This window comes from Mesoplodon bidens (assembly GCF_964165515.1).
Source record: "Mesoplodon bidens genome assembly, chromosome: 20".
Classification (NCBI taxonomy): Eukaryota; Metazoa; Chordata; class Mammalia; order Artiodactyla; family Ziphiidae; genus Mesoplodon; species Mesoplodon bidens.
In genome coordinates, this window is record NC_138181.1 from 18,087,574 (window position 1) to 18,101,742 (window position 14,169).

The window sequence follows — 14,169 nt, forward strand, 5'->3', positions numbered from 1 at the left end:
CTCCCGGGCCCAGCCGCTCCGCGGCATGCGGGATCCTCCCGGACCAGGGCACGAACCCGCGTCCCCCGCATCGGCAGGAGGACTCCCAACCACTGCGCCACCAGGGAAGCCCCCTCTATTACTTTTTAATCAGGAAAACAAAACAAACAAAAAACTTTAAAAAAGAACTGGATACCACTCTAACTGGCGTGTGGTTGGTCCCCCTTGCCCTTCGGCGAGCTGGGACCAGCTTCTGAGACCCGGACCTTTACTCCTTTGCCTCCAGTGCTCCCAGCCTTGTGGGTGATGGGCGTCGGCCACACAAACTGACTGACTTACTACTTTGTTGTGCAATTGGTTGCTCTAGATATTTTAAAATGACACCCCAGTCTCTCCAGCTTGGGAGGAAAATGCTTTTGTGTCTCCATCTCTACGCTATCTTTATGCTTCATCTGTGGAACACAAAAACATTTGTTCCAAAGCCTCCCAAATTAAATGTGCTGAAAGCCGGGGTGGGGGGTGTTTAAAATGTAGATTGCTGGGGTCCTGCTCCAGAGGGTCCGATTTAGTAGATCTGGGTTAGGGCCCAGGGATCAGGTGGTCTGCGGATCAAACCTTGAGAAACATCACCCTCAAAATGATGGTGGGCAAGTCTCCCTTCCTGGAGAAGTCGGCGCCACTGGCAACTCCCAAAGAGCCCGCTCAGAAAAGGCTGGGGGAACAAAAGAGGGCGTTCATCCTTCCTCGCCCCATCAGCCTTCAGAAACCTACATTCGGCTGATGCCACTCGGGCGCGGGGACCCAGGTGCTGGGGTGAAGACTGAAGCGGAGAGTTCCTAGAAAAGAGACCCTCCCTTGGAGCAGGGCGGGCTGGCTCGCGCACAGCGGGACGGAGTGGGGCGACTCCCCCTGCCCCGGTCCGGCCGGGTGAGTGCGCCGGCTGAGTGCTTAGTCACCGTGAGGCTGCGCCGGCCCCGCGCGCCCCCCTCCTTCCCCGAGCCCGCCCACGGGCCGCACTTCCGCGTGCATGGCCCTGCCGGCCCGGACACTGAGCGCGAGCGAGGGGCTCGGCTGGCGGCAGGCGGCGCGCACCTTCCCCGGCTACGCGCCACCTTGGGCCCGGGCTGCCTGCGTCCTCTCCCGCGCCATGGCGTTTAGGCAGGAGCCGCAGTCTTCGTGCCCGCCGCCCGCCGCCGGCGTCGCGGCCTGCTACGACTACCTGGTGATCGGGGGCGGCTCGGGCGGGTTGGCCAGCGCGCGCCGGGCGGCCGAGCTGGGCGCCCGGGCCGCCGTGGTGGAGAGCTACAAGCTGGGCGGCACTTGCGTGAGTACCCGCTCGCTCCCGGCGCTTCTCTTCATGCCTGGGTTCCTGCAGCGCCGCGTCCCGCCGCCCCGCTTTGTCTCAGCCTCTCTCTGCAGGAACAATCTGTGCTCTTGCCTAGTGCGACCTCCCCCGACTCCTCGAGGATGGGCCCCCAGCTCTGTGCTGTCCGCTTTCCCACGCGGGTCGGAGTCAGGATCCCAGCGGGGTTTGATGAGACAAGTGTAAAGGGGCTTTTCCGCGGACCCCGAGGCTGAGCCTGCGTCTGTTCCAACGCAGATCATAATAACGCTGGCCGGAGATCGTGAAATCTAACATAACTTTCCTACATCCTCACTCCTCAAGGTGGAAGGGTATCGTAGTCCATGCTCGATCTCATCACCAGCTCCATGAAACATAAAACTGCATCTAGAATAGTTGCAGCTGGTCTGAGTCTCTGTGGGGAGAGGGGAAGGGAGGATGGAGCCCGTGTCTCTGAATGAGGATCCTGGTCCTCTCCCTGCAGTTTCAAGGGCAGAATTTACAGCAGCGGTTCTCACTTTTGGCTGCACATTTGAATCACCTGAGGAGTTGAAAAAATTCTGCTGCCTGGGTGCAGCCTCGGCTTTGGGTGATTCTTAATTGCAGCCAAGGTTGAGAATCACCAACTACAGTTGACATGGATGTAGGATTTATTGTTAAATGACTTTACAGACCTTTTGTTTTGTTTTGGAGGGATTTTAAAACTACCTCCCCCCAAAAGAGTGTTGTAAATCCTGCGATTGAGAAACTATTACTTTAAAAAATAAGTTTAGTTCCCAAGTTATTGGTGTGGGCTCTTCTGTCACAAGACTTGGGCGAGGTACTTGCTGTTAGTATTAAAATGTTGTATCCGAGTGTAACCTGGGCTTGGGCATGGAGTTCTCGAAGTTCCTTTGGAGAGGGATGCTTGAATTACACTACACTGGGAACTCCTTAAGGGCAGAAATGGGTTCATATGTTTGCAAGCTCTTATCACCTTAACAAAGGGCTTGCTCAATGACCGTATGTGAATGAAACTCAAAATTAACAGCTGTGAATGGGCTGTCTCCAGTGTCCCGTGCTCACTTTTTAAGTTCAAAACGGAAGTGGGAACAAAGAAAGGAAAAATCCCTGTTAATTATCAACTTACACCTTGACACCTTAGTCTAGACAGACTCTTAGGAGAAGTCTGGCTCTGCAGAAAGCAGATGGAGGGGTGTCACTAAGAGGCCCCCCGGACAACTGGTGACATCACTTGATAACTGCTCATCTTTGTCCCTCTCTACTTTTCTGTTTCCCTCCTTCGCCATGTGTGTCATAATCAGCTTGTGGCATCCTTCATCGTTGCCTGGTTCCACTGGTATTAATCAAGAAGGGGCTGACCCCATTTTTAGGTTCCTGTTAGAAACGTGAATGCTTTAAGAGGTCAACTACTTCCCAGAACAAGTAAAGGACAGCTTAGGAGTCAACCGTTTACTGCTTCCTTATAGAGTGCCTGGCCTTGCTTATCTCATTATGCTGCAGCAACTTTTATTTTTTTGTAAGCATTGATCTCTTGGGCTAAATCCCCTATTTAATATTTTTATTTCATTCCATTTGGGCTCTTCTCAAACTGCCTTTTGGTTTTGAAATTCAAGGAAGTATATAGTATGCCTTAGAATATCACAAAAGATAAAACCAACTGATAAGACCTGTTTAGATTTGTCTCAGGATTCTAGTTGTCTGGGTTATCCACAGGTGCATTAATAAACTTCTTAGTGCAGTGATTTCCAAACAGGTGTTAGGGAAAATTGAGGCATTCTGAAGCACATTTCATTTGTTCCTGTCTTCACTTCTCCTAAGTGCTAAGTATTTGGATTGGGACTGGTTGAGATAAAAGGGTAGATACCAACATTTGTAAGACAAAGGTCCCTTCCCTCAAGGAATTTGCGATAAGGTGGGGGGAAGCAAAATGTAGACAGTCAACCCCAGAGTGAGGGGGTCTATGTTAATTGCTGTTATGGTAGTTGAGAGAAGAGTGTAATTATCACTTCTGCTTGGGCACATTGGATAGTTTTGGGATGGAGATAGTATCTTTGTGAACTTGAACTGGATGAATATCATTTTTTGACAGGGTAGGTCGGCGCGGAGGCACAGAAGCAAGGTATGTTGTGTAATCAAATTTGACTGGAGCAGAGGGAGTCTCCTATAAAGCTGATGGTCAGATGGTAGTAAAAAGGTAGAGTTTCTGGAAGCACAGTGAACTGTGGAAGGGTTCTGAGCAGGAGAGTGACACGATAAAAGTGGCTTTGTACTCGAGATACTATTGAGAAATGTCCCTTGGGAAAGTCAGATAGAAGTTTCTTTACTGTTGACTCTCCAACCAGGTTTTTTTTTTTTCCTAAATGTCAATTAATGTATGTTAATTCTAAATCTTGGTAAAATTTTTAAGTTGCTGTGGATACAAGTTTTTGTTTTTAGCCTTCCTCCATGAAAACTTAGACTCATGGACTGATGCAGTTGGAAGTGATTTTGGAGATCTACTAATCCAGTCGGACTATAGTTTTTTTTTGTTTGTTTGTTTTTTTAATAGGAAGCACTTACATAAGCTTGCTGGCTTAAATTTTTTTAGAGTAATGACCATTAAAAAATTCTTCTATCACTATCATTTTTATCAAGAACGATTTTTTGATTAAAAGTAGGAAGCTTATAATTTCAATTAAGGGACAACCCTTTATTTATTTAACTCTTTTTTGCGGGGAGGGGTGGGCTGCCACGCGGCTTGCAGGATCTTAGTTCCTCCACCAGGATCAAACCCGTGTCCCCTGCAGTGGAAGCAGAGTCCTAACCACTGGACTGCCAGGGAAGTCCCGACTGTCCTTTAAATTGAATACTTTTAGCTTTATAAAAACGGAGCATGGGCCCCATTGCTTTCATTTCATTAAGGATCCAACTTACACAAATCCTTATAGGAATTTAGAAGCATTGTTCCAGCCCAGGACCCTCATTTTTACCAAGGAGCAAATTGAATGTCAATTAAAATGTGGTTGAAAACAAACCAAGTGTAGAATAACCTATGGAATTAGCATAGGTTATTAGCTATGCTAATTAGCAGCCAAACCATGGCTTCTGTGTAATTGTGTGGAGTAATTTATAATTTGATGAACATTTTTAAGCATTCGTCTCAGCTACAGGGGAGGAACCTTCCTACTTCTGCCTCTTAGGAAACAGTCATTATTTACTTTAAAAGCACTTAGCTACTAGGCGGGTCTCCACTTCAGAGCTCCTGATCTAGTAGGTCTGGAGTGAAGCCCCAGCAGGTGTATTTTTAAAGAGCCCCATTCTGATTCTGGTGTACCTGAGCCCAACTCAGCGCTGGGGGTTTCATGGGGAGCAGGAACTGTGCAAAGACTTTAACCCTATGGAAGCATTAGAATGAATCTGGAGAACCCTGCACAGTTGTGGGGATCAGATGGTAATGAGTTTGGTCCTAGAGTCATTCATTTCCTGGTTTCATAATTTCATGCTTCTGGAGTAAGAGCCTTCCATGGGTGTCTATATGGTGTGACTGTTTGCCTTGATCTCCTGACTCCTCCTCAGTTTTCCTTTTCCTGGATGCTTTTCTTATTTTCTCTTCTGTGATACAGTAGAGTAGGACCCTTCCGAGCAAACGGGTATTTTCAAGATGAGTGACCTGTGTTGGTGTACCTGAGAGTTCACTTTTCTTTGATGGAGTTTATCACTTTAAACTGTTAAGAAACTCAGGTATGAAATGACTTTGCTCTGTATTGTGGTAGGGGAGGAAAAACTTTCTCTCTTCCCATTTATGTTCAGTAGCTGGGGCCTGCAAATTAAATAGAAAATGGACAGATTATGGGAGAAAAGGTTTATTTCATATGCACACATGAGTGTCACAGAAAAGAAGTGGGGAAAAAAAGGAACTCTTAGGCCTGGGAGCTTAATGCCAACTTAACAAAGGGGGACAAATTGTGGAAAAGTGACTAGACAAAGGAAAGGGGGTTTGGGCTTCTAGAGGTGGTAAATTGTGGGAAGGTAAATATATGGGGGGAAACTAATGGAAGATAAGGGTTACTTTAATAAGGTTTTTTTGTGCAGATTCATCTCAGTGCTACCTTTCCATCTCCAGTGATAAGGGTTTTTCTGCTGCTGGTACAGGATAAGGGTGGGAAACACCTTCATAAAGGGAAATTTAAGCTTTGCTTTTAGGTAGAAAGGGGGAGAGCAGAGTTCCTCCTGTGTCTGCTGTTTCTTAATTGTCTTCACCTCAAAATAATTTTTATGTCAAAGGAGCATGTTTTGGGGTGGCATATTCTGATCCCCTCAAGTTCAGAGTGAAATAAGCAGTGAGAGCCAGTACTGCTACTAAACTCCTGATGGGTAAACTAGGTCAAGAGGCAGGTGTAGCTCTAATAACATTCCACTCTTTTTTTTTTTTTTGGCCACACCGCATGCAGCATGTGGGATCTTAGTTCCCCGACAGGGATCAAACCTGTGCTCCATGCAGTGGAAGCACGGAGTCTTAACCACTGGACTGCCAGGGAAGTCCCCAACATGATTCCACTCTTTTTTTTTTTTTTTTTTTTTAATTTTTGGCTGTGTTGGGTCTTCGTTGCTGCGCGTGGGCTTTCTCTAGTTGTGGTGAGCGGGGGCTACTCTTTGTTGCGGTGCGCAGGCTTCTCATTGCTGTGGCTTCTCTTATTGTGGAGCACGGCTCTAGGCGCACGGGCTTCAGTAGTTGTGGCACGTGGGCTCCGTAGTTGTGGCTCATGGGCTCTAGAGCGCAGGCTCAGTAGTTGTGGCACATGGGCTTAGTTGCTCCGCGGCATGTGGGATCTTCCCGGACCAGGGCTCGAACCCGTGTCCCCTGCCTTGGCAGGCAGATTCGTAACCACTGCGCCACCAGGGAAGGCCCAGATTCCACTCTTAAATTACTCTTTATTTTTCTGGATCAGGCAAAAAATTATAATAGTATTAGGTTAGGCATTAAAAAAAGGGAAACTGAAAGAAATCATCTGTTTTTCTAGGATTCAATTAAAAATAATCTTTTATTGCCTACTGCGATTAAGTAATTTCTGAGAGCAGAAAAATACATGAGTTAATTTTCAAGTTCAGTTTTTAGGAGTCTCCAAAAACGTAAATATAGGCATAACCCATAGCACTTTGCAGATTCTTTTTTTTTTTTTTTTACAATCTTCAGGTTTGCGGCAACCCTGCGGTGAGCACATCTGTTGGCACCATTTTTCCAACAGTATTTGCTCATTCATGTCTCTTTGTCACATTTTTGTAATTCTTGCAATATTTCAAACTTTTTTTTTTTTTTTTTTTTTTTTTTTTTGCGGTATGCAGGCCTCTCACTGCTGTGGCCTCTCCCGTTGCGGAGCACAGGCTCCAGACGCGCAGGCTCAGCGGCCATGGCTCACAGGCCCAGCCGCCCCACGGCATGTGGGATCTTCCCGGACTGGGGCACGAACCCATGTCCCCTGCATCGGCAGGCGGACTCTCAACCACTGCGCCACCAGGGAAGCCCCTCAAACTTTTTATTAATTAATTAATTAATTTTTGGCTGTGTTGGGTCTTCGTTTCTGTGCGAGGGCTTTCTCCAGTTGCGGCAAGCGGGGGCCACTCTTCATCGCGGTGCGCAGGCCTCTCACTATTGCAGCCTCTTGTTGTGGAGCACAGGCTCTAGGCGCGCAGGCCCAGCGGCCATGGCTCACGGGCCTAGCCGCTCCGCGGCATGTGGGATGTGGGATCCTCCCGGACCGGGGCACGAACCCGTGTCCCCTGCATCGGCAGGCAGACTCTCAACCACTGCACCACCAGGGAAGCCCTGCCTGGTCATTTTCTAAGTGCTCCTTCCTCATATCAGTCCTGAACTAGATAGGAACCATTAGGCAACTCTGTGATGGGGAACAGAAAGGGGGAAACCAGAGGAAGGAAGCTTCCTATTACTTAAGCACAGGTAACATTCTTGATAGGTGAGGTTGTAAATTAACCAGTGACACGGGCAGTGTGCGGTTTTTACTTATCTGGGCAGAATTGGAGGTAAGAGGGCCAGCCCTAGGGAAGTGGAGAACCTCTGAATTTTGCCACAGGTGTCATCAGACTTCTCACATGTTCTGTCCTTGTTTGGAGAGGCCCCTGTCCTCACTGTGAGCCAGTGCTGGCAGGCCGACGGAACGGAAGGATTCTGAGCACTAGATTGGAGGAGGGAGTTCTCAGAGACGGACCATCAGTTTGCAGAGGCGGGCAGAGCCGCAGGAATCTCTCTGGCACTGGGTGTCTCTGCTCCTATGGCTTATTGTCGGTGAGTGCCCACCTAGAGAATGCGGGCTCTGCAGGGGGATTTGCCAGGTGGAAAGCGTGGTATGCTGCAGGTCTTAGCTGTGTGCACTCCTGGGAGGTCAGAGCCCTGACAGCCCGGGACCCTAGTGCCCCATTCTGGAAGGCAAGCTTTCTTTGCCATCTGTTGATCTGTTTCTGAAAGGGAGCCGGCCACCGGGGAATGTATCTCCTCTGTTTGCCATATGGCTTTTGTACACATGGGGAGCTGGCGGACTGCAGAAATAATTCAGAGGGGTCAGTGGCATCATCCCACCTATCATGAATTAGAAAAGAGGTGCTTTACGTACATTATCTCTGATCTTCTCAAAATCTCTGGAATGTAAGTGTTATCATTCCTATTCTATGGAATGGGAAACTGAGCCCAGAGGGGTTTAGAAAGCTACCCACCCACTTCCAGGAAGTGGAGGATTCAAACTCCTGTCTGTCTGACTCTACACCCGTGCTCTCTTTCTGACAACCTAATGCAACCTCAGCTGGAAAGCGAGAAGGAGGCTTGGACAGGACTGCACAGAACTCTCCAGCCCAGCTTCCCCAGCTTTGTAGGTAACGAATTGTTCTTTTCTTCCCTTCCAAGTCAAAGAGGCATCTGATAATCAGTTGTGTTGCGCTGAAGTGTTCGAGGTTTCTGAAACCGTTGGAAACCCTGGAGGCTTATCACTAGGAGCTGCCAAAATAGGAGGAGTACTTCAAGGTCAAGGGCTTCCATTCAGCCATAGCCTGTGCTGGAATACAGATTCTCCAGCCCCCGAAGCTCACAATTTTCTACCACCTTCTTCCTCTGATTTCTGGCCGAAGACTTGGCAATTTTAGGGGATGTGGCTGATTCTGCGGTTGCCTCTTGAGCCAGCATCTTGGATAGGCTGAGCACCTCTCCCAGGTCAGGACCGTGGGCTCCATGAGAGCAGGGACCATATCCACTGGGTGCTCTGTGTTGCATAATGCCTGGCAGCAGTGAGTGAGCACTTCATCAGTACTTCTGAATGAATGAATGGTCACGAGTTTAAAAGTTCAGAAACTTCTAAAAAATAAACTAACGTTAGTCATACACTTGGCACCAGACCTGTGTTCTTTGGACATCAAAAGAGCCTGCCTCTTTCCTTATGGTCATGATCCGCAGAGCTTACAGGCACCTGACATAAGTTATGTCTAGAAGGCATTTGTTTCCATATAAAAGAAAAATAATTGTATTATAAAAAATACTGGGGCTTCCCTGGTGGCGCAGTGGTTGGGAGTCCGCCTGCCGATGCAGGGGACACGGGTTCGTGCCCCGGTCTGGGAAGATCCCACATGCCGCAGAGCGGCTAGGCCCGTGAGCCATGGCTGCTGAGCCTGCGCATCCGGAGCCTGTGCTCTGCAAGGGGAGAGGCCACAACAGTGAGAGGCCTGCCTACCGCAAAAAAAAAAAAAAAAAAAAAAAATACTGAAAATAGGCAAGAGAAATCAAAGAATCACCCATCTAAATTCCACTACCCGGATAAAATCATTTTGGTTTATTTCTTGGTCTAAATGAATTATACAGTAATGAATGACATTATAAAAAGTATTTAGAGTGAAATATGCAAGTTTTCTCCCTCCCCAGAGATGACTACTGTTAAGAACATGGAATATTTGCTCAAACTGTTTAAAGGTATGTGAATATTTGCAAATATACATAATGCAGATTGGAACATGCAGAACAAATTGTTCTGCAGCTTTCTTTTTGTCACCTAACATCCTAAGAACCCCTTCTGTAACGGTAAATAGAAATCTACTGTGTCCTTTTAAACGGCTGCAGAGTATTCCATAGGCTCAGTGTACAAAAATTTCCCTATAGTAATGCTTCCGTACTGAAGGGTAGTTAACTTGTGTCCAGTTATTCACTGTGACAGCACCGCAGGGAGCATCCTTATACATGTATCTTTGGATGCTTGAACATAACATGTGACCCTGTCTGTGTAATAAATTCCTAAATTTAGAATTGCTGAGTTCTAATGGTATGTGCCAAATGGTATGTGCAGTTTTAATCAGTCTTACTCTTTAAAAAATATTTTTTAATTGTATAAGTTTGACATGTAACATTGTGTAAGTTTAAGGCATACAGTGTATGACTCTGATTCATTTCTAGGTTGTAATATGATTGCCCATGTAGCGATGTTTATCATATTACATAATAATAGTACAATGTCATTGTCTAAATTCTAATTAGTCTTACTCTTTTTTTTTAATTTTTATTTATTTATTTATTTATTTATTTATTTATTTATGGCTGTGTTGGCTCTTCGTTTCTGTGTGAGGGCTTTCTCTAGTTGCGGCAAGTGGGGGCCACTCCTCATTGCGGTGCACGGGCCTCTCACTATCGCGGCCTCTCGTTGCAGAGCACAGGCTCCAGACGCGCAGGCTCAGTATTTGTGGCTCACGGGGCCAGCCGCTCCGCGGCATGCGGGATCCTCCCAGACCAGGGCTCGAACCCCTGTCCCCTGCATTGGCAGGCAGACTCTCAACCACTGCGCCACCAGGGAAGCCCCTACTCTTACTCTTAACCACAGTTTTTTTCCAAGTTATTTTAGGATGTGATCAAAAGGAAAAAACAAATGTAAACAAAAATGTGTGTATAAACATATACATCACAGTTTACAAGGACTGTTGCAAGGAATTTTTTTCTAGTCTAAGGGGTTTGAATAGTTATTTTCTTAAACAACTGTCTAGTTTTTATGTGAAATCTTACAACTATTTGTGTTTTTCTTTGTGTATAGGCTGCCAGAAGGCTAAGAGTCAAGTTTGTGTCTATCTCTAACAAGTATATAAGCATGGAGATAGATAAATAGCTAGCTAGCTAGATAATAGCATGGATGAACTTTACTGCTTGATTCATCAGTTGTCCTTTGATCTTGAAAAATAATGTAGTTTTCCTCTAGAGATTTTCTCAAAGGGGACATTCTGGGTGTTTTACCCAGCATAGGCCATGGTAAGTTTCCCAGAAATCCTCTAGGACAGTTGCTCAAATGGTTCAGTTGCCTTTATTCAGCTGGTGGGTCCTCTCACCTCCGTGCTGCTGTTTCTCTCTGCTTTGTTCCTTTGGACCTGTGCAAGCTCAGGCTTTGGCCACCTCCTGACCTAGTACCGTCCCCACAGGGCATCCCCCCTCCCCCGGAAATGGAATTGTCCTCCCTCCCTCCCTTCTTCCCTTTCCCTCCTCTCCCCTCCCCCCGCTCCTCCTCTCTCAACTGCTTTTCTTGAGAAAATGCTCATAAGTAAACTTCTCTGCCTCCTCATACAAGGAAAGTAATGTTCCTATGTTTCCCAACTCTAATAGAAAAAGGGAAGTAGCTGTAGAGTGTGACTTAGAACTCAAGGAAGGCTCCTGGGTTGATGCTTGGGATTCATCTCTTGCATGTTTGTTTGATGGTTTGAGTTTAATAATCTTAAAATATGTCCTTTTTATTTTTTCTCTAGGTGAATGTTGGATGTGTACCCAAGAAGGTAGAACTTTTACTTCTCCTTCCTTCCACACTCGTTTGACATATTTGGTAAATCATGATCAGAGTAAGGATGTTTTCAAATGTGCCAGTTAAAATTCTTGCTGCAAAAAATAACTGAGAAAGCTACTAAAAGAGCTTAAACAATAGGATAGTTTTGCTTTTTTAAAAAATTTATTTGGCTGCGTTGGGTCTTCGTTTCTGTGCGAGGGCTTTCTCTAGTTGTGGCGAGCGGTGGCCACGCTTCATCGCGGTGCGCAGGCCTCTCACTGTCGCAGCCTCTCTTGTTGCGGAGCACAGGCTCCACATGCGCAGGCTCAGTAGTTGTGGCTCACGGGCCCAGTTGCTCCGTGGCATGTGGGATCTTCCCAGACCAGGGCTCGAACCCGGGTCCCCGGCATTGGCAGGCAGATTCTCTACCACTACGCCACCAGAGAAGCCCAATAGGATAGTTTTTATTTGTGTTCTTAAATATCATTTATTAAGAAGGCTGGAGGAAAAAATAAAGATGCCTGGAGATAGGCAGCTTCTGAGATTGGCTTAGCACTTAAGGATATCTGAAAGAATCCTGGCTTCTCTCCATCTTTCCGCTCTGGTATCCTAGGTGTATGGTCAATGGTAACCCCTGCCCCCTCATGGCCACAGGATATCTCGTGGAGCTCCAGGCAGGATGTCCTCACCCAGCACTGCCCCTGCAGATTGCTTTAGATTCTCCTGGCCAGGATGAGCTACCCCTGCAGGGGAGAATGGGCAAGTGAGTGGCATTTTCAGCCAGGAAGAAAGGAGGGAGGGGCTGCTGGAGAGATAACCACAGAAATACTGGCTCCTGGATACAAATTGCATCATATATACAAAGGAAATTCATCCTGGCCATGAACCTTGTGGCTAAGTTCCCATAGTGACAAAGTTCCTGTGGGAACACAGAGGGGAGATAACCAGGAATGGAACACAGTGTCTGGTCTCCAACTTCTGATGGTCTGGAAGGAGCAAAGACCAACAAAATGTTCATAGTCATGATGTAAAAGAAAAGCACTATCCATCTGCAGGGGATAACTTTTTCTCAATAGGGAGATCCAGCCAGGAAATAAAAAAGTTTATACCCCACTGTAAGCCCAAGTGCTGATATGACCGAGACCAAGTAGATGATGGTGGCAGATGGATGGATGTCCCTCCTACATGTGGCTCTGGTTAACTGGGTGACTTTGCACGGAGTGAGGTGTTTGCCTCAAGCCATCTGGTCTTTCACCTGCTCCAGGGCATCTCTGAATCAATTTTTCCCAGGAAGACAAGAACAGTTTTTCTCCTGGAAAGACGTGTCAAGATTATCATGGGTTTTTTTGTTTTATTTTGATGTTAGTAGTTTTTGTTTTTAAACAGAAATCTATTTCCCTATAAATTATTCAAGTTAAAATCATATATCATGTGGCGTTGGGTATCTCCTGGCCACTCTAAAATTGAATTTCTCAAGTTGCTTGAATGATGTTTCTGAGGACAGTATTTGGATACCATTGTGGTAAGCAGTTGATAGAATTGCACCTCAGTTAAAAGAATCCAGCACAGTCATCAATTTATTCTTCTTTAGGCATAAAGGGAGGAAGGTACAAAGAAGGAATCAAAGGCTTGTCAAAAGTCGTGGGGCTTCCCTGGTGGCACAGTGGTTAAGAATCTGCCTGCCAATGCAGGGAACACAGGTTCGAGCCCCCGTCCAGGAAGATCCCACATGCCACAGAGCAACTAAGCCCGTGTGCCACAGCTACTGAGCCTGCGCTCTAGAGCCCCCGAGCCACAGCTACTGAGCCCGTGTGCCACGACTACTGAAGCCCGCACACCTAGAACCCGTGCTCTGCAACAAGAGAAGCCACCGCAATGAGAAACCTGCGCACAGCAACGAAGACCCAAGACAGCCAAAAATAAATAAATAAATAAATAAATAAATAAATGTCTCTGGCATGTCTAACAAAGAAGATGGTAGTTTGTCATCTAGAGTTCTGGATGACAATTTCAATTCAGTTCTCATGATGATCAGTTGGTTTACAGATTATAGGCTACATCCCACAGGAGACGCATCTAACCTTTGAGTTCCAGATGTCTGATTACATATTTCCTTACAGGGACATGTTTGTAGTTAATAGGAATCCATTTTCTTAAAGTTTCCAGTGCTCAATTTTATCTAATAGTTTCCTTCTAAATCTTAAAGTTACAGATGCAATTCCATTTCTTAAGTTGAGCACAGAAGGCAAGGCTTAAAGAAATTTGAAACAAAATGAACGTAAGCAGTAGTAAATTTGAATGGAAGAACTGTGAGACATATAATATTCTGCTTTTATAGAGTATATAAAGTGTGGAATTCAACAGTAGAAGTAATTTCCCCCAACATTTCAGAAGTCTCACTGTGAAATCCATCTGGTCATATTTCTGAAGTTTTTCTTTTAAAATGTTTAGTTTTGTTTGTAATTTAAAGGTCAGTATCTTTATCTACTATTATATAGTTACCTTTCTGTAGAAAAAAATTTCTCTTTTTTCTCTGGACTCATGCACTACTGTCTTGGGTACTTTTTTCTATAGGTAATGTGGAACACAGCTGTCCACTCTGAATTCATGCATGACCACGTTGATTATGGCTTTCAAAGCTGTGAGGGTAAATTCAGCTGGCGGTAAGTGTAAACGCTGAGAGGGCTCTGTTTACAAACGTACATTTTTTCTTTCATAGTGAAGTAAGCCATAAATTTTTTGAGGGTGTATTATTGTGCCAAAATGTATATAACATAAACTTTTGGAGGTGATGGATATGTTTTTGGCATTGATTGCAGTGATGACTTACTTGTGCATATACTTATCTCTATCTAAACTCATCAAGTTGATACATTAAATATGTACAGCTTTTTGTATGCCAGTCATACATCAATAAAGTGGTTTTAAAATACACAACACAACATGAAAGGTTCATTTTAGCCTTTTTAAAGTTGTCAATTCAGTGGCATTAGGTATATTCATAGTGTTGTGCAACCATCACCAACATCCATTTCCAGATTTCCACCATCCCAAACAGAAACAGTGTACCTGTTAAACAAT

The 14,169-nt window shown here is 45.7% G+C and overlaps 1 protein-coding gene across 1 annotated transcript in view; it reads left to right on the plus strand.

Annotated features, from left to right (window-relative positions):
* The first annotated feature begins 980 nt into the window (after positions 1–980).
* GSR (glutathione-disulfide reductase) overlaps positions 981–14,169 on the plus strand; it is a 44,580-nt gene continuing 31,391 nt past the window's right edge. Inside the window, exons 1-3 of the mRNA XM_081221212.1 lie at positions 981–1,303; positions 11,075–11,101; positions 13,663–13,751. Of these exons, the coding sequence (XP_081077338.1) occupies positions 1,007–1,303; positions 11,075–11,101; positions 13,663–13,751 (413 nt within the window). The 5' untranslated portion in view covers positions 981–1,006. The remainder of the gene's footprint in view (positions 1,304–11,074; positions 11,102–13,662; positions 13,752–14,169) is intronic.